The 27,828-nt window shown below is 40.1% G+C and overlaps 1 protein-coding gene across 5 annotated transcripts in view; it reads left to right on the top strand.

The window, feature by feature from the left end:
- bean1 (brain expressed, associated with NEDD4, 1) overlaps positions 1–23,676 on the top strand; it is a 46,871-nt gene extending 23,195 nt beyond the window's left edge. For 3 of the 5 annotated variants that reach the window (XM_031315958.2, XM_031315959.2, XM_031315957.2), the window contains exons 3-5: positions 10,087–10,293; positions 12,091–12,232; positions 22,158–23,676. In XM_031315958.2, the coding sequence (XP_031171818.1) occupies positions 10,087–10,293; positions 12,091–12,232; positions 22,158–22,548 (740 nt within the window). In that variant the 3' untranslated portion in view covers positions 22,549–23,676. The remainder of the gene's footprint in view (positions 1–10,086; positions 10,294–12,090; positions 12,233–22,157) is intronic. The other 2 variants (XM_035991946.1, XM_031315960.2) reach the window with 1 other exon arrangement.
- Positions 23,677–27,828: the final 4,152 nt, after the last annotated feature.

The raw sequence follows: 27,828 nt of genomic DNA, 5'->3' as shown, positions 1-27,828 counted from the left end.
GACAGAGAGTCATGTCCTCTTTCAGCCCCCTGTTGTCCTTTGACCAGGCTGTAGGAAGGTTGTTGCTTTTCTAGCACAAGTGAGGAGATAGCATCTGTCACTTTATGTCACAGCCACAACTACATCTGCTGCAAATATAGATGCCTTGGATCTTTCACTTGAAAACCTTCTAAAACCCAAGTCTTAGTGTAAAACATTTTAGCTAAAGTTATAATTAGTACAACTTTGAAAAATGGTGGTATTTAGGAAAACTCTATTTTTCTCTTTATCATTCGTTATTCAAACCATGAGTGTGTAGTAGTGCCTTCCTCCGTATCCCTGCATATTCAATAGAAACAGTCATGGTTTTACAAGAGACTTTCTGAAAGGGATATTTTTAGTGTTAGACCAGCTCATGTGTCAGAAAAGGAGGGACAACATTGTTTCTGCAGGCAGTGGAATATCTCTGGCATCCTGAGGGGTTCAGATACTGGAGGCTGCTGCTGCTGCTGAACACACACCCTTTAAAAAACACATATTGAGGAGTTTATTCTCATCAACACACTCATAACCGGAAGAACATTCATGGATTTAATTGTTTGTTCTTATTGAGCCATCATTTGATCATTATAGACAACTTAAACATTTAGCAGATGGAATTACTCAGAGCAACTTACAAAATAGTAAAGGACCAGACCCACCATTTATTTTTTAAAAGTTTAGAAAAAAACTGAAAAAACAAAAGACAAAATGAAAACACTCTCCTTCTGGAGGCTCACGTCATCTCTTACAACCACCAATTAGTAATCTAAACTACCACTTATTATTTTCGTTGTAATGTCTAAGTATGATATTGTAATGGGACAATAAAAACACCAGCTGAGAGGTTAATTAGTGCCTGTGTTGGCTGATGCAAATCCAGCTTAGGCCCAGTTCAGTTGCAATCTGAGGTTTTTTTCTTTCTCCAGAAAACCAGCAGTGTCCTTATACAGTGCTGCAGTAGTGCACACATTAAATCATCTCAAGTCTACCAAACAATGAAGAACATTTGGCGCATGTAAAGACGTTCACTGCCAACTTTGCATACTTTAATGCAGAGATAAATCCGCTCCTCACAGCAGTTTATTGATTCATGGCCTTCTGTCCAGCTTATTGCGATTAGCAAAGAAACAATGTGTGGTATACAAAAGTTCTTGGCCTCATGACAGACAAAACAAACCAGCCAACCAGTCCTACAGGCCAACCAGCCACAGAGCCTGGGCCTTGAATCAAACATATTCACACAAAATCACTCTCAAGAAACTTCAAACATACACCATGCAGTAAGAAATCCCTCTATCATCATTATTTCATATTTGGTGCGAGTAGACAGTCCTGAGGACAACGAAATATACAGAAATCAAATGGAAAGATGTTGAGAGGACACCAACTGTCAAGTGCCAAGAAGAGAGAAACAAATAAAAAGATGCTGATCTTATGTGTTATGGTAAAGAAAGGTAATGATACAGCTCCTTTAAATGTATTGTGGCACCTTTGCATAGCCTGGTTTCAGAGCAACAATTAAACATATTATCACATATTTAAATCTTACTGAGAGGTTAATATAAAAGTGATGCACCAGTAAGAATCTAATGTGTGCCCATAGCATAGTCAAATGTCTCTTTTATAAAAACCCCATTTTCAAAGACACCACATATCTTTTAAGAAGAATAGTTTTGTTGCAGTAACATTGCTCAGGGCCCTCAGAGTCCACCACAAGATAAAGAGTCTAGAAATGAAATATTGAACTATTGGGTGCAAGACATCTTGTCTTTAAAAAAAAAAAAAAACACATCAGTTTTCCTTTTTTTCAGGAATGAATGCATTGTAACATTTTGAGACATGACTGCATGCTGTGGCGGAGATGTTTTCAATATCACGTTGGCTGATTGGCTCAGAAATCCAGCTGTGTGGTCAGACATTTGCAATGATGTTAATGCATCCTAATGAGCATCCCTGGCCTGCATTGATACGGATTGTTATGTGCAACTGGCTTGATTAGCCTTTAATGTCAAACCTGATGAATGTTTTCCATTAGCTAATTAGTGTTTTAGAATTGGATTTGGTCCACTTTAAACATCTTTCTTTAACAAACAGAGAAATTAAATGAGCTACTTCTTATCTTTTTATATAAATATCTGTTTTGCACCATCATTTGCATATAGTGTTTTTATAGCATGATTGTGGGTGAAGGTTACTTTCTGTAAAATCAGGATCCACAGTATGTTACTGTACATTACAGTTGGTTAATAAATAAACAAAAAGCAAAATATCAAAGGCGACCTTAATGTTGGCAATAATTACAAAATAATATACAAATCTTACTCACTGCTTAATGGACAATAGGTCCATGAGGCAGTCCCCAATTGTAACGACAATTAGTTGTAGTTTGAAGGTATGGTTTAGACATTTTATCCTAATAAAGATCAAATTAAAACAGCCTAATATGTAAATATAAACCAAAGTTGGCATGAATTGGAATGTAAATGTGTCGTACAATGAAGCCAATGTTTTTGGTTCTACAGTCAATATTCTAATTTAGTTTGTATTTTTTTACACATAATAGCAACATAACAGTTTATTGTTTTCATTTCTACTATGCAGATCATTCTTAATGACTAGGCTGGTGTACAAACAGAACCTGAAGAGTGTCCTGACCCTGAAGAAGAAGCTGAAGTCTCAGGAGGGATGCGTGTGTGTGTGTGTGTGTGTGTGTGTGTGTGTGTGTGTGTGTGTGTGTGTGTGTGTGTGTGTGTGTGTGTGTGTGTGTGTGTGTGTGTGTGTGTGAGGCTTGCAGTCCAGCTGTCAGCTATCAAAAGAGGAAAGTCTGTAGTGGTTTGTTGGGTTGCTCTGAATGGTCCGTGACTACTGAAGCACAGCACAAAGGAATGCAGAGATGGAAGGATGAAGGGTTATAATGACAATCGTTTTTCAAGACATTCCTGCCTTTTTCTATGTTGGAGCATTGTCACTGTGCTGCATGCAAATGTAAGCGCCATTGTGTTTTTCATGGATCAATCATGGCTCATCACCATGCGGTCATAATTCGCCAAAACATAAAACCCAGGGTACACTTTCATTTGTTCTTCTTATCAAATCTACCCCAAGTATGTACAGTGATTTTTATACAATACTGAAGTTAAAAGAAATTGATGCATTTAAAAACATAAACTGATAGAATTGTACATAATTGGAGATAAACAGACTAAAATTTAGAAAACAGTGTTATGGTCCTTATTCAGGGTTTCTACAGGTTTGACCAAGTCAAATTTAAGACCTTTTTAAGACTATTATGAATGAAATTTAGGACCTGTATCACGACATCAAAAACAAAGTAAGATGTCAGAGTTCGGAAACATTGTCTGAAACAATTCCCCGATTTCCTCATTGGCATTATAGGACTGGTGTCTAGATTGGCTGCAATATACAGTACAGTAAATTGCATGTTGGTCTCATTTGTAGTCGTAATACAGCGAATTATATTTGGACTATAGCGACAGAAAGAACTACAACACCACAGAATAAAAAAAAAAAAAAAACATTCTAAAGCTCTGCGGGAACATTTCAATGAGCATTAGAGGTAGCGTTACATTAAATTAATGTAAGTTAAGACCCGTTTAAAATTATTTAAGACCTAGAACACAATACTTCAGCGAATTTAAGAGTTTTTAAGGCTTAAAATTATGGTTGACTTTTTGTTAGACTTTTTAAGACCCAGTGTTAACCCTGTTATTTCATTTTTTATCCCTCGCTAAAAATCAACATTGATGCCGCTGTTGCTTAAGTTGAGTTTGTTGTCGTCCCTTATTGAGCGTCCTGCCCGGAAGAACTCTTTCTGCCTCAATGTCCGTGGTTGTACAAGTCAGCCAGTGCTATGGTATGTTTCATATCGAAGAGAATGTGGTTGTAACTCAGAATGACAAGCTGTCAGATTGAATCTGGGTGAGTGGTTGCTTGATGCTTCTGTATAATGTATGCAGCTAATGTACAAAGTGTAGCAGCGTACGCAGCAGCAGTCAATATCACAGGCTCTTAACCTTTATAGCTTATGACACCCAAAAATAAATGACTGCTAGTGACTCACACAATCAACACACACTTCCCCCGTTCGTCTGTCTCTCTTGATTTATTATTGCAGGACGACTACCAGATGTAACTTTTAATGACAAAACATACCATAAAGATTAATTCCTCAACATGACACACTATATATTTATATTTACACTGTATTTACATCCCTTTACTACTTTACCACTCCCTTTAATGCAATTACATTTTTTGTTGGACAAATGTTTCTTAAATGTCCTTTGTATGCTTCTACTGCAGTCTACTTCAGTTACTTTGAGTTGACACAACAGGAGTTCTGACACAGAGGTTCTGGCAAAAAACGCAGTGCTGTCTGGTAAAACAGTTGATTCTTGCTAAACTTTTACTGTGACGCACTGCATTGGTGTCAACACTGGGATTATGAACTGGCTTTTTGTGCACACTTGAGTATACAGTGTAGGAGGTGGGTGCGTGTTGAACTGTAAGCGTTAGTGACAAGCTGTCAAAGTGAGTTACCGCTCTTGCTGTTTCATTATATATGAACATATACCATATACATATATATATATATATATATATATAAATGCTGGCTTCAAAAAATGTCTTTGTTGAAGTAAATTCACAACTTCCTTTTAGAAATAGTTCATTTCCAGTAGCTTGTCAATGTGTGTTTTTGGGTAACGATCTGGCATCTCAGCAAATACGCTCACCAAGATGGTGGCAAGCAATAAACCAAAAAATCCATTGAGGATCATGAGTGTAATGTCACAGGCCGTACTGCATGTCAATGATTTCCATCGCCCCTCCAGCTTTATACTCTAGGTGCCGTTCTGTCAATTACCTTGTTTACCTTTGTTACATAATTACTACGTTGACGACGTGCTACACTATAGTCCACAAAAGATGTCTTAAGATTTATAGGTTTCTTGTTAACATGCTTCTCGCTGTTAATTTACACTGATTTATTTCATGAGGCATGTAGGGTTGATACGCTCAGAGACTCATACTACCCACAGTCACCAACACACACACACACACACACACACACACACACACACACACACACACACACACACACACACACACACACACACACAGGCTTCCAGCTGGTCTGTCTTTAGGGCTGGGCTACGATGGGATTAAACAGTACTTGTCCTTTGTGTGATTCTTGTATGGAAGGAGAGCAGCCATGAACTCTCAACATAAGAGAGAGAGAGACATAGAGAAAGAAAGAAGAGAGAACAGGATGAAGAGACAAATCTTTCAACCTAAAGTATTCATTTGAAGAAAATGTGTCTGCGATAAACAGACAAATTAATTGGATTTAAGGTTCAAACAACAATGAAGTCCTGCAGAAAGAAATGAAACCTCTTTTCATCCCATCCTCTCTCAGCTGTGTGTGTGTCTGTCAGATAAGGGGCATTACCAGTGCGTGTTCGGGGAGTATTTGGAAACTGCTGGCACCGGGACACATGTGCACGACTCAGCACTTTATCATCGCCATGGTAACCTGACGGGTTCACACAGGGAGGGTTCCTTTAATGTTACCAACTCAGCTGTCTGCTGTGTAGATGTTAACGGCGTTACTGTATGTGTGTGTGTGTTTGTTTGTGTGTGAGATGTGTGTGCCGGACATCTGTTGCACCAGCGCCTGCTGAGTTGTACACATGTATAAGCACACACACACACACACACACACACACACACACACACACACACACACACACACACACAAAATGTCTCTCCTCTTTCTCTGCTTTCTCTCTGCAGCTGGGTCCTGTTCCCTCAGGGTTTTGAAATATAACACTATCACCAATTCTCTCCGTCTCTCTATCTATCTCCAAATCATTGTGTGGCCGACTCCTCTCTCTACCATCACTCCACTCTTTGTATCTCTCCTCCTCTGTCTTAAATCACACTGAAGTGGAGGGAACAAAAGATATTTGCTGGCCAGTTTTGTCCATTGGCCTTACAGGACAGTGAGTTCATACAGCCACACTAACAAGAAGTGAGTAGCCGTGGCAGTAAGAAAGTAGAAAGTAGCAGTAAGGTTAAATCATGCTTGCATTGTGACTGGCGGATATCTCCTTATAGCAGTTTGTAGTTTCCAAAATACTTTATTTAAAAACTACAAATGTGAGCCTCACGGTGGCGCTAGAAGAAAAGTCAGAGGTCCCTCAAAGTCAATAGAATTCATCCTGTGGGGAACATGAATGACTGTACAACATTTCGGGATCCATCTGATAGTTGTTAAGATATTTCAGTCTGGACCGATGTGGTGGACTGACTGACATCGCCATCCCTAGAGCTGCTAGCATGATGAGCAAAGCTACCAAGATTATTATGAGTCTGTCTGTTGCGTGTGTGTGTGTGTGTGTGTGTGTGTGTGTGTGTGTGTGTGTGTCTTAGTGTTACAAAGGGAGCGAGGTTTATGTGAATTTGAATTTATATCATTATAGATTTCCTTCTGATGTCTCTCTGGAGAGGACTGGAAAAAAATGTGTGGAGTTTATCAGGAAGACACGAGAAGCAAAATGAAGACAAATCATGTTAGGGGAGCGAGAAAGAGGAGACGTGTGTTAGAGAGGAGACGTTACTGAGAGAGGAGAGAGGTCTGCTGGGAATCGTTTGGGTCGAGAGAACATTTTCCTCTTCTCGGGAATCTGCGTGAAACCAAATTACTGTAAACAACAGAATTACAGATGCAGACGTTCACGGGGGGAAAGAGACGAGAAATGAGCAATAAAGAAGCACTAAAAGACTGAAATGAAAATGATATTGGGTATGATTTGATTGTTTCCTGCTTTATATTCAGAGCAGTGATAGACAAAAAGAGAGACAGCAAAAAACATGTCTTCCAACTTAAAGGACGCAGTCTCCCTTTGGGTCAGTCAGCAGCAAAAATGACAGGTTTTGTCGCACTGTTGCTGCACCCCCTGTAGTTACGTTGGTGTATTTAAAAACATGCTGGAATTTAGAGACACAATTTCTTGAAACCCGTGAGAGTTTGAGCATTCCATTTCATTGTGTAAATGCTAACCATCTTTTTAAACGTGCTGATTAGCTATCTTTTCAATATTTATTCTTAGCAACTATTTTTATTCATTTCATCTCTTATTATGTTTTGCACTACGCGGCTCAGGTAGATGCTTCACTGTCTTGTTGTTTTATTCAATGACAATAAAGATACTTGCATTCTCCAAGAAAATTATGGCCAAACTGGATCTATAGTGTCTTAGTTATTAAGACAGATAAAGACATACATTAATTAGTTCAACTGTGTTACATAAAGTACATTAATGAAATACAAAGGCAGATTTTGCATATTGTACCTCCATATATTTTTTGTTTTGCTGTAATGCAGCACCAAGAACCCTGTCTGTTTATAGTAAAAACAACATTTTTTTAGTTCTTAATTTTAGTTGTGACTGCAAATTCATTGAGACAATACTTGAATGCAGTGGATGCACTGCACATTTCAGGAAAACAACATGATACATACATGCAGTAAATGAAGGAATGCTGTAGCTTCTCTTCAATTCAAGGGTATAAGTGTACAACTCTGTTCACACTGCAGGCATCCGTGAAGCCCGCAGTGTGAATGTTTGAAACCAAAATAAGTCCTCCAAATTAAATGTAAAAATATGTCTTTGCTCCATGCCCTCTAGAACAAGTGCTGATCTAACTACGATTGACACAGCAAGTAAATCATGGCAACAAAAGGACTCAAATGCAGACAAACACACACAAGGCAAGGCAAAAAACCAAAAAAGAAGAAGCATAATTGACAATTTGGCAGGAAGAGTGAAAATGGGCGGGTTATACTGCAGGGGGGGATGAGGGGAAAGTGGAAACAGGTGAGCAGGTGAATGAGAGTCATCTGGCGGATGAATGGAGAACATGGAGGCGGCTGGAGAAGTGAGAATGTGGCTGAAGGGAGGGACAAACACGACTGAGGAAGACTGTGTGACAACTAATTAACTTTTTGCTACGTTAATGATGCACCTTCTGATTTGTGCTCTTCATAGTTATGAGTAAACATCAGGTTTGTGTCACAAGCAATAGGCCTATATACAGTAGAGGGCATTAAGAACAGCATGAGAAAACAACTCAGCTGTGATGTGAATGAAGACAGACGGGTCCAGAGTGATTGGCAGTGAGACGGATAAAGAAGTAGACAGACACACAGGGAGAGGGTGGGCAGGCAGAGCAAACAGACAGATGAGACATTAAACAGAAATGGAGAGGAACAGGATCGTTCTGTAATCTAATGCTGATGATGAAGAGTGTGTGTGTGTGTGTGTGTGTGTGTGTGTTGACTCTAGCTCTAATTATCTGTCACACACTGAAATGGAATAAGTCCTTAGGGAAAGAGAGCAAGGAAGACGTGCGAAGAAGACGGAGGGGATACGGATTGTGCAGGGCAATACAGCAGTTATGTAACGCGACCCCCTGCTGCACTACTGTCATAAGGCCAGACAGAGAGACAGATGGATGGTTCATTTGTTTATTAATACGTTTGATTTGTATTGATTTATCTATGGATAAGTCACTTCATGTCCTCCATAAATTAAAAAAAAAATTTTAAATAATTTTTTGCAAATTATATTTGTGTTGATTAACGTGTGTAAAATAACTACAAACAGACTGTTAAGATTTATTTTGTATATTTCTTATTTTTTTTATGTTTATTTCAGGGGTGTCAAACTCATTTTAGTTCATGGGCCACATACCCTTAATTTGATCTCAAGTGGGCCACACCAGTAAACCACTCCAGAAAGATCAGAAACTTTATCTGCCACAGAGTTTCTTGTCAGCTTCATGTTGGCAAACGCAAGTTGCTTCTGCTACAACAGCATTCTAAGGCCATTGTAGGAAAAAAATATAATGTTACAGACCCGGGAGAGAGGGGTAATATTCTGCGTAAAAACTCAGAATTTCGAAGATTAAAGTAAATTTACAGAAAAATAACTTGGATATTCTCTTAGATTAAAGTGGTGGATTTGGAATTGGAATTAATTACTTCTTTGCAATTTTCACACTTTTTCTCACGTCATCCAGTGGGCCTGATTGGACCCGGGCCGGTTTTGGCCCATGGACCGTATGTTTAACACCCCTGGTTTATTGAGTTAATTTCCATCATTCAATTAATGGTAACTACATGTATATATTATATTCCTTATTTTGGATGGGGAACTACATAACATGGTGCACCTGGCCTGTTATGGTATTTATGATTGAGATTGGCGGCGTGATGCAATGCAAGACAGTGTATCATGTTTGTTGTCAGTCTTCAGTTGTGCTACTGTTAAAGCAGACATTAAAGTGAACCACGTTACATAGAGGAAGCTGTTCAAAAATTAGCTTTAATTAATCAACTATCAAGTTGTATAGTTAACTTAAAGCTGAGTGTAATCAGCATTACAGCAGCTCAAGAAAAGATATTTCCATCAGGATTTGGTGGTGGACTGAAACAGAGTTTAACCCTCTGAGGACAGAAGACGCACCGGCGTGCCCAAACGATGTTTTACAGAACTCCAACTCAAAAAGCGATATTACAAAATTACATTTCAGACATTTATCCACTATTTTAATCATATATTCACACTACTTTATGAACCTAAAGACTTTAGTAAACTCATTTCAAGCACCAAAACAATTCGTACAACACATCATAAGTCAAGGTTTGTTTTCAAAAGAGATTCGAGGAATTTCAAAAAGCGAACATCAACGTTTAAGCTTTAGCGCCAAATTATCTCTTTACACATTGCTCTGGGACAGATTTGGCTGTCAATATACGGAAAGCTGAATTTGTTCTGAACATTTTGATGTTAAACACATGGGGATCCGTTTTATGCAAATACCTTAAAAAGGTACATTTAAGAAGATATGTGAAAATGCCCTTAGACCTTTGACTTATGGACATCAACGTTCACACACACAGAAACAAACAAACACACACTCAAGCCTAACCTACTAACTAACCTTGTCTAACCGTGACCTCCTCCATCTCTGTCCCAGCAGTGAGCTCCAACCAGAGCCATGGGGAGTACCCAGACTGCCGGAGTGAGAGGGAGTCGGGAGGGGAGGCGTCTCTCCTGGTGTCTCCGCTGGTGGTGGCGGGGATCGTTATAGGTCTGGTCCTCTTCCTCTCCTGCATCACCATCATCGTCGGCAGCCTGCGCAAAGACAGTCGACTCCGAAACCCACACCTCCGAGCTAGCTACGGTCAGTCTGCATCTGAACTTTTGACTTTCTGACTAACCGCGATGGAGCATTGAGGCGTCTAAGGACGTAGGTGATATAGTAACACACTTAATGAAGTCCATAAATGAACCACAAATTGAAGTCATCAGAAAATGAAGTCATTTGCAGAAGGATCTGTTAGGTTAAGACATTTCAGGCCCAATTATTTAGGATCTTTCTTATGTGGGGGCTTCAAATAACTGATATAATACCCCTACACATTGTTTTTGCTCATGTTAGTCTGAAATTCCCTACACACCAACACATTTTCATCCACATAATTTGCTTCCAAAATTTTCCGTAGATTTTCAATTATTATATACGCTCACCTTGAAGATTATTAGGAACACCTGTTCAATTTTTCGTTAATGCAATTATCTAATCAACCAATCATTTGGAAGCTGCTTCAATGCATTTAGGGGTGTGGTCCAGGTCTAGACAATCTCCTGAACTCCAAACTGAATGTCAGAATGGGAAAGAAAGATGATCTAAGCAACTTTGAGCGTGGCATGGTTGTTGATGCCAGATGGACTGGTTTGAGTATTTTCCAATCTGCTCAGTTACTGGGATTTTCACCCACAACCATTTCTAGGATTTACAAAGAATGATCTGAAAAAGGAAAAACATCTAGTATGCGGCAGTCCTGTGGGCGAAAACACCTTGTTGATGCTAGAGGTCAGAGGAGAATGGGCCGACTGATTCCAGCTGATAGAAGATCAACTTTGACTCAAATAACCACTCGCTACAACCGAGGTATGCAGCCAAGCATTTGTGAAGCCACAACACACACAACCTTGAGGCGGATGGGCTACACCAGCAGAAGACCCCACCGGGTACCACTCATCTCCACTAAAAATAGGAAAATGAGGCTACAATTTGCACAAGCTCACCAAAATTGGACCTTTCAAGACTGGAAAAATGTTGCCTGGTCTGATGAGTCTCGATTTCTGTTGAGACATTCAGATGGTAGAGTCAGAATTTGGCGTAAACAGAATGAGAACATGGATCTGTCATGCCTTGTTACCACTGGGCAGGCTGGTGGTGGTGGTGTAATGGTGTGGGGGATGTTTTCTTAGCACACTTTAGGCCCCTTAGTACCAATTGGGCATCATTTAAATGCCACAGCCTACCTGAGCATTGTTTCTGACCATGTCCATCCCTTTATGACCACCATGTACCCATCCTCTGATGGCTACTTCCAGCAGGATAATACACCATGTCACAAAGCTCAAATTATTTCAAATTGGTTTCTTGTGAACATGACAATGAGTTCACTGTACTAAAATGGTCCCCACAGTCACCAGATATCAACCCAATAGAACATCTTTGGGATGTGGTGGAACGGGAGCTTCGTGCCCTGGATGTGCATCCCACAAATCTCCATCAACTGCAAGATGCTATCCTATCAATATGGGCCAACATTTCTAGAGAATGCTTCCAGCACCTTGTTGAATCAATGCCACAAAGAATTAAGGCAGTTCTGAAGGCAAAAGGGGGTCAAACACGCTATTAGTAGGGTGTTCCTAATAATCTTCAAGGTGAGTGTATTTTAAGACAGTAAGTGAATATTAAACTATGATGCTGCCAGAAAGAAAAAAAAAAAAAAAAAAAAACTAATGACCTAATACATTTATTGTCTGTTGAATTGTCTTGAATATACATACATGAAATGTGTAAAATTGCATCCATCATATCAGTTATTGCACTGCTACTGGATGTCACCAAATGATTAATTCTCCATTTAAATGTGGCTTCAGCATAATGTCTCTGTCTCTGCAGGTCTGGATGGTTTTTCCTACGGAGGTTCAGTAGGAGAACTGAGATCTACCTGCTTAGAAGACTTTCCTCCTGGTTTAGACTTTGATTCATACAGAGAGACTCTGTCACAGGTCAACAACCTGTACCCCGACTCACCGCCACGGTAAGTACTATAATATATCTATATAATATAATAATGGTTGTATTCATGTATTCAGACACAAAATCCTGTTTTTAAAGGAAAAAGTTTGACATCTGTTCGCTTTCTTGCTGAGACTTAAATGAGCAAGCCGTTCTTACTACTAACTTGTCACATACCGAACGCTTGAGCCGTGGCCCTCAGCGTCAGATACCGAAGCACAGGGCTCCCTTAATATCCTGTGTCGCTGTCGCCAATGCTACGCACCTGTAACGCAGTCAAGGAAAGGCTTAACAGAAACGTGGTGTTGGCCAATCGGAGGTGGTTGTGCCAGACTCCCGCCTTTGGCTGAGTCTCTATCTAATCTGTCAGAGGGAGAGCAGGAGACGGTTGTAAAGTTTAACGTTGGTAGTCCCCAGAGAAGAAGTTGGTCATTTCATGGCGCAGATTAGAACCTGATTTGAAACATAAGCAACTAAAATTGCTGAATGTTAGAACATTGTGTCAAATTGGTCGTTATTACTGCGACTTATAAAGTGTCAGGTTTAGTTCTATCATAATGTTAATAGTGTCAAAAAAACGTTAGCTGACGTTGTTGTTCAGTAGCTAGCTCAGAGATTATCGGCTAATGAAATGAATGATTTAGCATCGGGGGGTTAACACTTTTGCAAGGCACTGTATCCATGTCACATTCTAGTTAGGGGCTGAGCCCCCCTAAAGGTCTAAACCTAGAATCGCCCCTGTGCTTGACCACAGCACAGGACTTTCACCCAGGAGATCGGGTTTCTGTCCCGTGTGTGTCACTTAAACGTGGGCTACATCTTTTAACCTCACAATCTACTCCTAACCCCAAGTGGTTTTACCCTGCATGTTATACAAACAATACTAAGAGGTCTTGACTAAGCATGTTTAAAAAATTAAGCCAAATGCATACACAGAGCGTAAAAAAGTGACGCCAAGAGGTCCTGACCAAGCGTCAGTTTTTGACGAGTTTGGAGTGAGAATGTGTTGGAATGAGAGTCTTTGGGCTAAGCTAAGTTGCTGGCTGCTGGCATAGCTTCATAATTAGCGTACAGACATGAGAAAAAAAGTTTCAGTTTAGTTTATTTTGAACATGTTAAAAATTAAATAAAAAAATAACAGATAAATAATATGTCAGCACAATCTTCCAAAATTATTGTAAATGATTCAAATAAGGAATTCCAATGTTCAAAAAGGAGTAGGAAGAAGTAAAAAAAAAAACTTTTTCTATTTATATACTTTAATTAAATACAAAACAATTTGATGCTTCACTTATTTATATATATATACACATTCATGTACAATATATCTAACTACCTACACGCACATATATACACATAGACACACATGCACACATACATATACACATTATTTCTTTTCCATCTATCTACTTCTTCTCCTTCTTTCTACACCAAACCGAATAATAACCCATCCAAACTAGACATAGTAAATAAGCCCAGGAACCACACAGTCAGTACACGATACAATCACCTCAAATCCATTCAATATATTCATTTTAAATAGTCTCTTGAACTTGCTCATGATTGCTCGTGATTATATCTCTTCACTGCAGCTGTTCTAGATCCAGTTCCACTTGTAGTTTCCTTGCACGTATATATATTTTTACTTCATGTGAGCTAAAATATTCAGAAAAGGAATTAAAATCAAAAGAACATATCAAGCCTGGGCTGTTCTCAACCACTGCTAGCTACAGTGTGTTTAAACAAGCAAGTAGACCACTCCTCCTTTTGCCAATTAGCCTATGTCAAATGTCAAATCTAAAACCTAACTGACCATTCAGCCCGTGTCCCCCACTGTTCTCTGTCCACTTGGCTTGACCCTTCCTCGGTGGTAATTCATTTATTAGGGAGCACTGCTACCTTTGGTGCCCTTTGTGAGGCTGCAGAATTGAGCGTTTTTGCGCGCACGTGTGTGTGTGTGTGTGTGTGTGTGTGTGTGTGTGTGTGTGTGTGTGTGTGTTTGTGTGTGTTTGTGTGTGTGTGTGTGTGTGTGTGTGTGTGTGTGTGTGTCTGTGTGTGTCTGTGTTTGTGTGTGAGAGAGAGAATGAGAGAAAGAAAGAGCTTGCTAAAGGCCAATGTCATGGTGTTTTTGATCTAAATGTCAGCTGGTCTAATTGGCAACTTTAATAATTCACATACATCCCTCCCCTGTGGTGGGTGTGTGTGTGTGCGTGTGTGTGTTTCATCTTCTCCTTGCTCTGCCTTAGAAACATTCACTTACTTAATCCGAATTAATCGATCTGAGGTTGGATAGCATCTTATCTTTTCTATTTGTTCATTAAAAAAGAGAGTTCATTACCAACTTAGACAATTGCATCTGACTTTCCAATGTCCCGGTCACCAGCTGCAACATTTCAAATATAACCAACTTTTTAGCATCAATGTGAATAAAATAAAGTAAATTCCTGATTGAGGAAAAGTTTTCTTATACTGATATCCTCAATTTTCTTCATCATAGAAACGCAAGAATCTGCTGGTTAATTTACCAAAACAATAGGTTTATATTATGGCCCACAGTTTTGATTATTTCAAGTTAGTTCATGATAAACCATGTTTTTCCATCAAGGTATAGCAGATGACTCTAAATGCCATGATACTCCCATAGCATTTAGCATGATAGCCTTAGTTATTACTGCTATGGAGAAGAAGCTATCAAACATGCACATTTAGTGTTTCATCAGCACAATAGGTAACAGAACATTGTGCATTAATTGATGAATTCCTCTGACATTGAGCCACAATCTGGAAGTGACTCAATTACAGTTAATTGTTTAATCAGGTTTCTACAAAGCGTGATCTTTAGATTAACTAACGGTTAGCGGTAGCCTGATGTATCTGCCAGAAAAAATGAAACATGAGCTTGTAGATCACTGGTTCCCAGGCTATGTTAGTGGTGCATTCTCAGAATTTTAAGCTTGAATGTTGTTTCTGAATGTTCGCCTAAACTCAAGTTTCCGTCCAAATGTAGTAAAAATTTTGACTGAATTTCCTAAAAATCGGTAAAAGAAAATGTTAATTTGTGTGTGTTTTCATCAACTACCGTAGAGATAAACAGTTGGTGGTGCTATTTCCCCAATCGGTCGCCGTTAAAGCACTGCAGAAGAAGAGGGTGCAACAAGAGCCAGTCAAACCTAAAATGGAAGATTAGTAGAAAATATGATGGAAATATGGCGTTTATGTTTATTACTGATTCCTTAATCACAGAACCAGACATTTCTTACTGCAGTTGCTCAGTTGGTTAGTTAGTAAGTTATTTTTCTTACTGATTATTAATGACAAATGTTGTTATCATCCAAGCCTCTATCCAAGCACTCCAACTGCCAGTTACCTGTCAATTGTGTCTATGCAGAAACTGAACAAGCCTGGAACAGATATTGATTTTTTTTTTTTATATCAATTATTTTTTTCAATCGATTTTTTTATTTTTATTCTTCACTCTCAAGCCATGTTATAATAGGTACACACAGAACATATTCTTTAAGGCCTCAATGGATTCAACACAGTGTTGTAAATGTTCCATGTAGATTTGAAAATATGGCCTCGCCGGTAGCTGGTTGTTGGCGGCCAGGTGGAAAATATTAACATATCGCCCAACCCTATGTTGCACATTCATCATGTTGAACCTGAGGCTGAAGGTCTGTGCTGGTTGTACTCTGGGGACTGAACCCAAAGCTCCTGTCATGTTTTTGTTGATATATTGTAACACAGACAAAGTGCATTATCATGAAAGATACATCATCTGTGGAAGGGGGGAGGGGGGGGGGTGGATACACCTGGTCAGCAGCAGGCTTTATGTTTGTTGTGGTGTTTAAATAAGGCTTGGTGTTGCAGGGTCTTAATGTGGGCCAAGAAAATGTTCCCATTCATTATTACAGCTCCCACAAGACATTTGATGAATCCATTGCTAATAATGTTTATGAAAAATCCTGAACCTGCTAATTAGCAGTACGGGACAGAAACTGTAACGAGGGAGGGGAGAGGGAAAGTGAAAGGGGAGCTAGCTAGCTACGTCAGTGCTCTGGCAAGAAACCAGAGCGTTCTGGACAGCCTGTGTGAGAGCCGGACTTTCTGGCCCGGACAATGGGACAGCTGCCAACACACACACACACACACACACACACACACACACACACACACACACACAGCAGGATCGTCACATGACTGCAACTACCTGCTTGTTGACAGTGTACTAAACAATGACTTGTCAGCATTATAAGCAAAATATGTGTGTGTGTGTGTGTGTGTGTGTGTGTGTGTGTGTGTGTGTGTGTGTGTGTGTGTGTGTGTGTGTGTGTGTGTGTGTGTGTGCCACAGATGGTTGAGGGAAACTCAGAGAACTCAGATCAACAGCTCACCTACTGAGAATGTGAACGTTAGCTTCCGACCCAAACACACAAACACACACACACACACACACACACACACACACACACACACACACACACACACTCTCTCTCTCTCTCTCTCTCTCTCTCTCTCTCTCTCTCTCCCAGAAAAAAGTCATACTAACGGATCAGCACCTCACCTGTGGAGACTGAAAGCTTCTGCTTCCTCTCAGGGAGAAGCTTGGCAAGCTTTGGCACACATACAGACACACACATTGTTCCATGATAATATCGTAGAGCACGTAAAGGTAAACTGCTGCACAGTTTAGAAAGACGTGTGTTGACAGCTGGTTTTCACTGCTAAATTCTGGTTAGATTATTGTCAATAAGCTGTAAATACAACACTGACATATTATGGCCTTATAAAGTTATTATCGTGAACAGGAGACACAGAGCAATATTAACATTAATTTGGTGTTGTGTTTCTGGGCACCTGATGAACAAAGTCCCATATTTACTCTTGTTTTAGCATTTTCTGTCTCTACCAACTCCTGAGGGCAATGTCTCACTCTTTAGCTGCTAAATTCACCTTTATGTTCACCAGCTAGTTTTTAACATTGTCTGTCTGCCATTTGGTGCTTATTTGGTGGGTTTATCAGAGCTATTTTGCTGATGAGAGCAAGAAGAGTGAACCAAAGCTGTCAAATGCATTCTTTATTACTGGCAGCAGAGGTGTCAAGAATAATTAGCTTGTTGCATGTTGCAACAGTCAGTGTCACTGACAAAGGCAGGAAGAGTGTTTCCAGGTCAGGATGTCTCAAAGCAATTTGTACACTGTGTCGGGGAACAGTGAAAACTGAGCAGAAATGATATCAGACAGAAAGGATGAGGACTTTGCAAGTAACAGAGTGAAGGTGTAAGACAGAGAGAAGGAAGGTGAGAGCAGCGATGGAAGCTCAATGATCGACTCTCAGGAACAAATGAACAAATGTACCATGTTGTCCCGTCATCTTGTAGGATGACAGTAATCTTACCACAGACATGTAATGTCAAGAGATGCAGAGGAGGCAAAACATGATTACAGTGACAGGAGACATGTGACCTAATGTGATCTGATAAAACCTAATTTGTTAAATGTCATGTACAACATTCTTTAAAATGTTAAAGGAGAATTCCGGCCAATTTTTACATTAATCTTGATCGCTATAAATATGCGTGTACTTTTGATTGAAAAAACCCCGACCTGAATCGATGCAGGCAACGCGGAGTAGCTGCAGCTACATGTACGAGCTTCCACTGAGCTAAAACGGCAGTTGTCGGGGCAAGTTTTAGAGTGCCTTTGTGCCTCTTAACAGACACTAAATGCAATTTAAAATGTCTGTGCAACATGAACAGGGCCCTTACGTGAAAACTAGATGCGTTTTCAACTCAGACATTGTTTAAATTCACCTACCCTGTCTTGATCCTGCTGGTAGGTAGCTCGCCCTGTTAGCTGCTAGCTGCTAGCTGCTAGCTGGTAGCTGCCGTCTGTGATAATTATCACGCAGCAGTTTCGTGTGTATTTGTAGCTCATCCATTTTGTGTGTGATCGATCTGGTGTTGGTGAGTAGGAGGTTTGGCAGTGTTGATTTGTGTGGTAGTTCCCTTAGCCACGCTAGCAGGCCCGACCGGGCATCCTTGCTTCTGATTTCTCCCCACCTTCGTTGCCTCCCGCTCCCGAAAACAATCCAGTGAGTGCCCGGTGGTCTGGCTATGTCCTCCAGAGGACAGGCAAGCCTTCGCGACGAAACTTGAATTTTATTCCCCCTCAAAAATAGGTAATTGAGCACTGTAGTGGTTATGACCATATTAGTGACTATGTAACTACATGGAAACTGGCCAAATGATGTCTGTGGCTTGCACAGTGATAGCGTTAGAGAAGGCTAGCTGTAGTCTCGCGCTGAAGTCCCGGTGTAGCAGGAAAAGGTAAACAGTGTGCAGATCGCTTCGAGAAGCAAGGATCCCGGTCGGGCCTGCTAGCGTGGCTAAGGGAACAACCACACAGATCGACACTGCCAAGCCTCCTACTCACCAACACCAGATTGATTACACACAAAATGAGCTATAAATACACACGTAACTGCTGCGTGATAATTATCACAGACAGCAGCTACCAGCTAACAGCTAGCAGCTAGCAGCTAACAGGGCGAGCTACCTACCGGCAGGATCGAGACAGGGTAGGTGAATTTAAACAATGTCTGAGTTGAAAACGCATCTTGTTGTCACGTAAGGGCCCTGTTCATGTTGCACAGACATTTCAGTTGCATTTTGTGTCTGTTAAGAGGCACAAAGGCACTCTAACACCTGCCCCGACAACTGCCGTTTTAGCTCAGTGGAAGCTCGTACACATAGCTGCAGCTACACCCTGTAGCCTGCACCGATTCGGGTTGGGTTTTTTTTTAATCGAAAGTACACGCATATTTATAGCGATCAAGATTAACGTAAAATTGGCCGGAATTCTCCTTTAAGTCTGTAACTGTGGGCTTCATCTTGTGAGCTGCTTTATGCTGAGAAATCAGATGAGCTTTGGCATGATCCACATAATACACACACAGACACCTGTGAATCCAGCATCTATACGTTTCTCTAACTCCACAGGCAAGTACCTCACAGTGGTAACGAGCTGAGACATGCCAGCTTCTCACACACACACACACACACACAGACCATATGCTCTGTGCTGTAGCTAGAGTTGTCTGGTATCCAGCTCTGTAGAGCGTCACAACCAATGCATGAAAACATGCCAGAGGTCCTCCCTTTCTCATGACCTGTGTGTATTTGATTTATACTTTCTTCTCTATCATGACAAATATCTGTTAGGTTAAGCCACATAAAGTACTTGGTTGAGGAAATATTGTGGTCATTGTTAAAAGAAAAAAACACTGGCTGTTTGTAGGAAAAGCAAGCCTGTCTCCTATACCATTACTGTTCTGGTTTATTGGCATTTCTTTAAACCAATCACAATCGTCTTGGGCGGCGCTAAGCACCGGACAGAGCCACGGTGCTGTTGGAAAATAGCCTCGGGAAGGAACTTGTTTTGGTGGAACATGTACGTTCAAAAGATGTTTTAGTCCTGCAACAGTAAACTTAGATTGGACAAATAGTCTAGCTAGCTGTCTGGATTTACCCTGCAGAGATCTGAGGAGCAGTTAACCATAGCCCTCGTAAATCCACCAGAGTTTAAAATGCCAACACAAAGAAAGCGGAAGGTAATGGACATCCGGGCGAAAAGAGCGACATTCAGCGGAATTTCCGGCGGCATCAGAGCAATCTCGGAAGTGGAACGTCGTGGATATAGACTACGTAGTTGACTTGAGACCTGTTGTGTCTCAAGTCACAGCAGACTTTTTCTGTTTTAAACCAGGCCACAATCGTTTCCTTACCTTAACTAAGTGCTGTGAGTGCCTAAACATAACCATAAAAAAGTTAATGACGCTTTAGTCACAACGAACAGATATTGTACTGTAAGTTCGGATATTTTGGTGCAAAACGAGAAATATGTTCAACATTTTCAAGACTTGCCAGATACGAATATTCACTCTTTATGTTAAAGCTATAGTGTGTAATTTCTGTCGCCCCCATGAGGAATTCTAAGCAATGACAACAACACTGTCGCCACGTCCACATGATACAAGCCCTCCGTGATCGCGCACACTGACAGATGAATTTTTGTGATTTTTTTTGATGAAAGTCTTGCTAAAAGAGTTGGTGGGTAATTTATAGGACCATGAGAAACCCAAAAGAAAATAGTTATAATAAAGCCTTATGAAACAACTTCAAAGACTTTCTTATTTTTTATTTATAATGTTGGGGTAGTAGGGGGAAGTATAGCCACTTCATCAACAAAAAAATCCAGCAATCCAACCTTTGTCAAGACATTCAAGAATATTGTTTTGAATCTATTTATCTATTCCCTCATTATTGGATTAAAAAAAATCTCGACTTAATCAGCTCATCAACCTAAGTCAAGAGAGAAGGGTGGGGCCTGAGACAAAGACAGGAGGAAAGAAAAATAAGAGGGTAAAGAATAAGGGGGGAGAGAGAAAAAGGGATTAAAGTATGAGAAAACCTGAATAACCCAATACATTTGATAAACATAAGAACGTAACCTTGTTGAAAAAAATATTTCCTAGGACAGCAGCATAGGACAGCAGCATCAGACTGCAACTGAGCAAAAACATCCTTAACTGACTAACTCTTTAACACTGATTATGTTAAGTGTCATTTCACATGTTGGGTCTGGATCTCAAAGAGAAAACAGGCAGCAGAAAAATAAACAGAAGCAGTTGTGTAACTCTCAGCACTTGTCTCAGAGGAGACAAATTATTTTTTTTACTCAGCAACACCTAGCTAACGAACACACACGTTAGCAGAACACACATACACACAACACCACACTCATTTGTGTGAGGTTTCTGCAGAAACACACACACACACACACACACACACACACACACACACATACACACACAGCAGAAGGCCACATGGGATCTTGTAACTCCTGAGAGACAAAAGACACAGGGATTTTCCAGTGTATTACAACACCTCTGAAACACCCAGCACACACTGTCCCCTGTCTCCAATTTTCACCTCAACATGCCTTTAATTGGCATGAATGGTCAACGTCTGTTTTCCCAAAGCAAAAAAAGATATATATGTAAAGTATAAATATGTTTATAAACTGTAGTTAACCATAATCCTTTGCTTTGTGGGCATGTGTGGAGATGTGTGAGGGTGTAAGGGAATATGTGTTAAGAAAAAGACAAATAAACAAAGTGTCTTACACAAAGACACCACTGCAGTGAGAGAGAGAGAGAGAGAGAGAGAGAGAGAGAGAGAGGACAAACAGTGGACATTCGGTCTTTCTGACTGAGCCTCGTCCTCCCATCGGGGCTAAAATAGCTCTCTCTTACACACAAACAAAAACATTGAGCAGGAAACCACAGGCACTTAAAACGGAAAGTTGGCGCACACACTCTGTGGTGAAGGAGACAGAGAAAGTGCAAAAAGAAAGAAAGAAAGATAAAAGAAAGAAAGAGGGCACGCTTGCAGCACTGGTACCAGACTGATAGAGTTAACCACTGTGCTGATTGAATTATACTTATTTACTGCTTCCTATGCCCATCATCATCTACCATTTGCTACACACACACACACACACACACACACACACACACACACACACACACACAGATTTATAATTCTATTTTCTATTTGCTATTTACTTTTATTCTATTTTATATGTTCCATTCTTTCTCTGCTCTCTCTCTGGTTGGGGGAAGATGTTGCGTTTTGGCACACCAAAATGGCAAGAAGGAGGCTGCAGCCTTTATCAATTCTTGCTTGGTTATACACATGTTGATGGTGAAACATGTAGCATTTTAACATAAATTTTACCAAACAATTCACATAAAATGGATAGTTCGGATTTTTAAAGTGGTGTTGTATGGATACTTGTCCATAGTCAGTTACCTAGCCATCAGACAGCCCTTTAGTTCTCCATCTTCACCACAACTGTACTCATTTTTGTTTTCATCTCCACAGTTACGATGAGTGTGTTGGCCCAGGTTCGACTCAGATCTACCTACCTACAGATGACCCGCCTCCTTACTCCCTATTGGACCCCTTTCAGAGAGGGGCAGAGCAGGAGGAGCAGCCTAACTACAGCAGTCTGGATCCTTCTCCATACTACGGAGAGACCTCGGCCAGTGCTGCCCGGTTCTCCCCCTCCCACTACCCGCTGGGACTACAGGAGCAGGAGCATCAACATGTTGCATCCATCTCCTTCCCGCTGGAGGCGGCGCCGCCTTATGAGTCAGTGTTGGCCGAGCAGGGACAGCCCCTCCCTCTCATGCCATGCGACCTTTATAAACACCAATCAGAGAGGGAGGATGATGGCAACTCCCGGCAGCCAGGGGCGAACCAGATCTTGTAGGACAATTAATTTGTTTCTTTCACTTGCGCTCTTGGTTGTCCCCGGTTGAATTAAACAAACACTTGTGATGTGGGCCACAAAATAGCTGTTAGGAGCAGCTGTGACACCAAACAATGGACACTAATGAGATTTCCCACACAGTTGCAAACACCTACACCTGTAATAAGGCTGAAAATTAGCTTCTCAGTGGACTGAAATTAAGCCGGGATTCCAGTTTTTAACAATGTAACTACAGTTTGTTTCTGGACGAAGTAAAAACTCACCAATTGCGCTGTATTGTAAAGTTTCTGGAAAGACAGCTTCTCTTACACAAAGGTTTGTCGTCCCACTGATGCTCCCTTTGACAAAGACTCTTCTCCATTAACACCATTGTCTTGTTAAGTTTTTGCCATATTTTGACTGTTTTATCTGTCTTTCTTCAACCAGGACTAATTATGAAGAGTTGTGTTTGGAGTTTAGGCCGCTACAAAATGCTAACAATATCAATGTGGTGTTTAGTAGAATAGTTTAAGGTATACACAAGCACACAGAGTACTCCCCCCTCTCATCTTTTTTGGTATGATCCTCACCTTCCAGTCTATTTAAATGATGTTTTGGACAAGAGTATAATTACTACTTAGTTGTGTACGACATCCTCAACTACCAGAACACCACTGCTGATCTGCAGTCTCTGTAGTGTGCAAACATTTAGAGCAGTGTGCTGTTCTGTAGCTTCCAGTGTGGTGGTAGTATCCTCGTGGTTAGAAGAACGACTTTGTGATGAAATGGTTGTGACCATGAAATCCAATCTAATTAGGAAACTATACCTGGACAGGAAGAGTGCATTATCAACACTCAGTTGTGTCATACTGTATACACACCCAGCTTTCCAGTTATAAGTCACCATGATGATGTTGTGTACGTCATTGTTAAATATTTGCAGCATACATCTGTCATCACCAGAATGAGAACCACTATTGTACAAATTGCCATAACTCTTTCTGTCAAGGGCTCTGGTTTGAATATATATTCTGTAAGTGGACCCCAGCAGCAAAATGTAGCCCAGAGCCCGCCTCCTGACGAGGTCAAGGTTGATGTATCAGAGAAGTTACACATTAAACTGTAGACCATAACACACTGTTTACTGGAGAGATGGATGCTTCTGCCTTTGTCTTTTTGTCACACTTTCATGAAGGGAAGCACTTGGCTTGAGCCATCATGGAGGACTTCCTCATACCTAAACAACAGATAAGGTTGATTGCCAACGACTTCCAAAATGACATATACAGTATGGCCATCCTATTTAACGCCCTGATACGGATACATAGTGGTCACTTTAATCAAATGACATTGTGTTACCTCATTCGGCAATAGATAGTGACTTGACAGACATTTATTTCAAGATTGCAAGACTAGATTGCCACTTTAATCAAAGGGTTTCAGTTGCCTAACCCTAACTATAGCTTAAAGGTCCAATGTGTGGGAATTTCTCCCATCTAGCGTTGAGATCAAATATCGCAATCAACTCTCTCGCACCACGCAGTTCAAAGTACGTATTACAGCTACAGTAACCTTCACGCTTTTTTCTGATGACGCCGGTCTCTTGCTCTTTCTGGGCGAAGAAGAAGACTCCTGTTCCTGAAATTTGGATTTTAAATACGTGTGGTCCTCCATGTTTCCTTCTTCAAACTTGCCGGGGCTGGGAAGCAACGACATCCATTAGCAGCATTAGCAGCACATGTGAGTTTATCATGTGACAGCGAAAACACGAAAGGCGGAGCAGTATGTCCTGTATGTCCCTTACTGGCTAACGTATTTCAAGATGGCGCATGAATATGGAGCGTCTACCCCAGTTCATGCAAATGTAAATTTCAAGCCAATAGGAATACTTGGAATTGATGGTGGTGGTAAATATTCATAAAAAGGACAGTTTTGAGTTTTGTGAAAGTAGAGTTTGTGAACGGGCAACACAGATTTTGATAATGAACAACTAAAAACGTTACACACTGGACCTTTAAACATGATTTAGTTTAATTGTGTGCATAATAAGTGAGTGCGTAAATGTCTAACAGCTTGAAAAAAAAGCAGAATCCAGGCCGCGTTATGTGTGGTCATAACAAAAGGAAACCAGCTATTTGCTGCTGTGCCCGAGAGCTGAATACCTCCCCTATGGCCACCAGAGACCCTGTTACATCACCTCAAAGCTCTCTGTATGTTGTATCATTTCCCACATTCGGACAAAGACAGAAGCAACGGAGCGTGTTTGAATATTAGCTGTGTGTTAGTTATCCTGGAGACCTCGAGACAACACATCGCCATGTATCACCAGTTACTGATGCAGGAAGTCATCTGAGGCTGAGCTTTAATAACAATGCAAATGTTAATCATAATTTAAGAATAATCTGTCTAGATTTTTTTTGTTCCTTAATTTAGAAAAAAGGTCCTTGTGTGGCTTTGTATTGTGTTAAAATATGTGCCTAATAGGCCTCAGACTGTTAGCTTGAACATTGTAGCCATAAAATGATAATCTCAATGCAACTAAGCCAGTGCTTTGTACTGTTACGTGTTTGGTTTTGTTATGAAGTATTGGTTACTGATGTGGTATGGAAGATCTTCTCATTAATTGAAGCCCTGTTAGATAAATTGTGATGACAGATTTTATTGAGGGAAACAAATGAGTTTCAAGCTGTTGTTCCAGTGATCAGCTTTGTGTTTGGTTCAGTTTGGCAGCTATAGTTTGCTGTAATTGCTCAGTTCACATTCTTTAGTGTTTAGTGTCCCAGCACTGCTTTTAGCGGTTGAGTCATTCAGAGTCATGAGTTAGTCAACACAACTGTTAACAACTATTTTGGTCATTTTGTGATGGATCAGTCACTCTTTAACCACCATCTCCAATCTGATTGTCTGTTTTTTTTTTGTTTTTTTTTGTCATGCCATGGTTCTTCTCTATCCATGTTTACCTCTTTTTCTGTTTCTCTCTCTCACTCGATTTTTCCCTGCAAGATTCAGAGAATATCAATTAAAAAGAAGAAGCTACTTTCATGTGCAGAGCCATTTACTTTCAATTCGTTCAGTTCAAAACAAGCAAACTGCAATTGATCTGCTACTAATGCATCACTCATTTTCAGCTTCTCACACTGTAACCTTTAAATACATGAAGACCTATTTAAAAAATGATTGGCTGGAAAGAAAATGTAGTTGAGCTCTAGGCCAATTAGTGATTTAGTGATAATTCTGTCAGTGATGAATTATAAAAGCGAGTGTATTAGAGTAGAGTAGATTCATCAGCCAACTAGAATTCAGCAAGTGATTTGATGTGTTTACGCAATTGATGTTATCTTATTATACAAGACGTGAAAGACGTTAATCGACTTCACTTGTCACTTGTGCAGACAGGCTGTATGACAACAGGAGGATGCATTAATAGACAGTCCCTCCAGAAAAACGTGATTATGCGATCACATTATTCAATGCATAATCAGCCAAAGTTCGCATATTTATGCTGGGGCCGCATTTTTTCAAATACGCCGCACTTTTGCCACATAAATTTCCAATTTCCGCGCAAAAATATGCAGGGCTTGCATGATTTCATAATCCCCGCATTTTCATTGCAAAAAAGTCACATATATCTTAGCAGAAAGTTGAAAAACAAGAGCAGCCATTTTCCCCTGTTGCCATGGGAACGTTACGAAGTGACGTAATTACGCGACGTGAACATCATCGAAAAGCTGCAAACCCCGCGATGAAGCCATGATGAAATCGCAGTTTTTGCAAGTTCCCGCAATTTTTGCAAGTTCCCACAATTTCATCGCATAAAATTGCATAAATATCGCGCATGTTCCATTGCATTTTTTAAGAAAATGTGTTGCATAATCAAGGATTTTTGCCCGCAACTATCACAAAAAAACTCCACATTTTTCTGGAAGGACTGAATAGAGCAATAGCAATTGGCAATAGCAATGACCTATTCAGTCCTGCGAAAACATGTCTCCATATGATGCTGCTCGGCGTCATGGAGCCTTGTAGCCGGCATCTGTAGGTGGCGTCATGTGACCAGCCACCGGTCGCCTGTCATAGGATATCATACGTATTGGGGCAGGTGCATACATTTTCGCACTATATCATACGAACCAGTTCATGGGAACATGTTGCATGACGACACAGAAAACAAACCTACAGAATTAGCTATTTGGAAAACTATTATATAATTATTATAAAATTCTAAGTAACCAAAAGGAGAGTAATTGATACATCTAAAACATGTAAAAGTAGGGTTGTGCTATATAAATAAACTTGACTTGAATAGGGTTATTCCAAAAAAGGACAGAGGAAATGTTGCAGTATCAAGCTGTCGGTTTTACTGTAAAAACTGCTCCTGATAATGTTTTTCAAGTACAAACAAAACCTTTTTTGGAGTAACTTTGTTCTTATATTCAAAGTAAGTGATGGACCTTTTATTTAAAGTACTTTGTGTATTAGTTTTTGAAAGTATAGCGGATTTATATTTTAGACACATCAATTGATAAACTAAGGATTAACTACAAATGGCAAAAGGAGGCTTTCCTCTTCCATTGACATTAATGCATTTTTTAAATATATTTTACATTTTTCAGTAAAACATCAGTTATATTTTCTACCCTCCCACCTTGCTCTCCTGTTAGCCAGTATTCATTATTAAATGAGATGGATTTTTGTGTCATATGTATGTACATAAACTCATATTTATGTATGTTTAAAACATACACACATGACACAGCAAAAGAAATCATCTCAACCCATCACAAATGTAGAGGTTTACACAGTGAACACACACTCAGTTTTACCATCACCCACCAGGGGGTGTTGCAGAACTACAATAAAATATTCAGCTTTTTCACTCAACTATTCAATAATAATAATCCCGGATAAGATCACATGGGTCTACTTTGCCACGTGTGCGTAACGTGAGGAGTATTTTAATGCTTGATTAGATTATAGGAAGGTAAAATATAAAGATAATCAGGGTTGTCAGTATTATAGTACTTGTTCATTACTGAGAACTAGAGGGAAGTGTTTTTCAGATCGCTCCGGTCTAGCACATTTGTTTGCGTATCATTACTTTTTCTCAGCTAGGATAGCACTTTTTTGTGGGTGCATTCTCTGTAAGTAAATGGTATGTAAATGTATTACATGTGTATCACTGCCCATCTCTCCTCTCTCTTTTTTTCTTCGTCTGTCAAGACAACAGACTTCATGTATATATTAGGAACTGCGGTCAATAATGTTTCTTTATGTTCTGTATTAGAGATTTTGTCAAATATT

Source organism: Sander lucioperca, chromosome 15, assembly GCF_008315115.2.
Source record: "Sander lucioperca isolate FBNREF2018 chromosome 15, SLUC_FBN_1.2, whole genome shotgun sequence".
NCBI lineage: Eukaryota > Metazoa > Chordata > Actinopteri > Perciformes > Percidae > Sander > Sander lucioperca.
The sequence above is the reverse complement of the archived record's forward strand: the minus strand, read 5'-3'. Positions and strand labels throughout refer to the sequence as shown.